The sequence below is a fragment of the Brassica oleracea genome, chromosome C4 (assembly GCF_000695525.1).
Source record: "Brassica oleracea var. oleracea cultivar TO1000 chromosome C4, BOL, whole genome shotgun sequence".
NCBI classification, from domain to species: domain Eukaryota; kingdom Viridiplantae; phylum Streptophyta; class Magnoliopsida; order Brassicales; family Brassicaceae; genus Brassica; species Brassica oleracea.
Genome location: NC_027751.1, coordinates 25,657,977 through 25,659,949, shown reverse-complemented (window position 1 = coordinate 25,659,949; position 1,973 = coordinate 25,657,977). Strand labels below are relative to the sequence as shown.

Here is a 1,973-nt window from a genome sequence, read left to right as displayed (position 1 = left end):
TGTAGGACCAAAAATAAATTTTAGTTAACGAAAAGGTGCAAAAACTTTGTTTAAGTAGATTTTTGTGAATAATTCCATTTTAATAGTATAGATATAATTTATTATTCATAAAATATAATAACTAATATCTTACAATATAAAATCTTATAAATATAAAATAGCAGAAATTTCATCATTTGTGAATAATGATTTTTGATAAAAAAATATTATTTATTTTTTAGTATACTGTTATAATTTATAAACGTCTACACAACTTAACTAATAATCTAAGCATCGGTTAATCGTTCTATTCTATGTGCTAGCTGTGGATCACCGCCCGGTCAATGCGTATCACTTTCTTGAGCACTGGTTAATATATTAGTACTTAATAATTATATAATTTTGCAGTTGAAAACAAATTAATATTGTTTAGATGTGTGGTGAAGTGATTATTGGGTTATATATAATGTAACTATGTAAGTGCCAATAACTTTTAGAACTCTTGTACGATGAACATGTCTTTTTTTTTTTGCTAAGACGATGAACATGTCTTTTCCAGAACAAGTTCTTAAAATATCACAATTACAAGTTCGACTTTATTTTGAACTTTGTAATCAAAATTTCATACAACAAAACTCATTTTTTCTTGTCCAGAAAAAAAAACCCACTAATCACATCTTTCTTCCTCAATTCTGAATTGGACAAATCCTTAGGACAGACGTGAAGCCAAACACCAGTTTATGTCGGCCGTTGAAACACACACCTAAAAAAGTTACTCCTGTAATAAGTCTTTCTTCGTCGGACAAGAAGTATTACGGCGCGTGTTCATCGCAAATGGTGGAGACCAAACACGAGTTTATGTTGTCACACGCCAAACCGGAAGTCCAGTTACAGCCCGACCACGATACCCATCAATCGACGGCGTCTCAGACGAAGAAGAAGCCATGAACATCGTCGTTTCTGTGGAATGGGGTTTAACCACAATCGAAACATTCACAATTCCACATTTATCACCATACTCATCTCTTAATCTATAGCTCAAGAAATTCAAATGACCTTCATGTGAATACCTTCCCATGAAATCCGTCGCTGGAATCCGAGCTTCTCCGATTTGCTTCTCGCGCCCACAACGTGTTCGATAAAATACCTCAATGGAGATAAACTGTACACTCCCTTTCATCGGCATCTCCGACTTGAAGTTCCACTTTGGATTGCTTCCTCCCGAGTCGTCGAGACTCGAAGGTCGAGACGACTTCTCGCCGATCCTTGCGACGGCGAAAGTCTTTTTCTTCTTGATCAGTCTCCGGTTTATCTTGAGCCCCTCTGCGGATCTTATGTCAATCTCAAGTGTTTTTGTCATTGTTGTATAAAACAGAGGATCTATTCTGCCTAAATATATCATAGGTTATATAAATTTGTGTGGTTAGTATGTACAAATGTTGTATGTACGTATTAGTTCTAATCATTAACCAGGAGTACCGTGGGTGTTATTTATAGAGGAGACAACATCATATGTCTTAAATACAAACAAGGGTCGATGAAGGTGACAGTGGAAGTTTGGGATGAAGACGCGAGGATTCTTCTTCTCTATTTCCCATTACAGGAATAAAACGGACGTGACATAAAAAAAAAAGACACGACAAAAAAGAAGAAGACTTTTTAAATTTAGATATCTTTCTTTCATTCTTTTCTAAAAACAAAAGTAAATTTCTTACCACTTTAAAGTACTTATTCGATATAAGGAATATACTTTTAAAATTAAAGTAAGCTTTAATATATATAATTAGTGCGTTAGTACTAATAGTGGCATAACAAAATTAAAATTGATTTTTTTGTGTAAATATTTTTTGTTGTGATTGTTTAATTATGTTATTTATTTATTTTTAGCCTAAAGAAATACAACACAAAATGGAGTTGATTTTTGCTTTGAATTGGATTCAGCAATTTTGTTTTCTCATTCATAAACTCTAATTATTTAGATTGAATCATTGGAC

General features: G+C 33.0%; 1 protein-coding gene across 2 annotated transcripts; it reads right to left on the bottom strand.

The window, feature by feature from the left end:
- Positions 1-526: 526 nt before the first annotated feature.
- On the bottom strand, positions 527-1,532 carry LOC106340242 (BON1-associated protein 1-like). 2 transcript variants are annotated; one of them, XM_013779122.1, is made up of 2 exons: positions 1,050-1,532; positions 856-939 (listed from the first exon to the last, which is right to left on the bottom strand). In XM_013779122.1, the coding sequence occupies exons 1-2, from the start codon at positions 1,379-1,381 to the stop codon at positions 906-908; spliced, it is 366 nt and encodes a 121-aa protein (XP_013634576.1). In that variant the 5' UTR covers positions 1,382-1,532; the 3' UTR covers positions 856-905. The 2 variants fall into 2 exon arrangements, with proteins under 2 accessions (XP_013634575.1, XP_013634576.1); XM_013779121.1 differs by having other exon boundaries at positions 527-1,530.
- Positions 1,533-1,973: the final 441 nt, after the last annotated feature.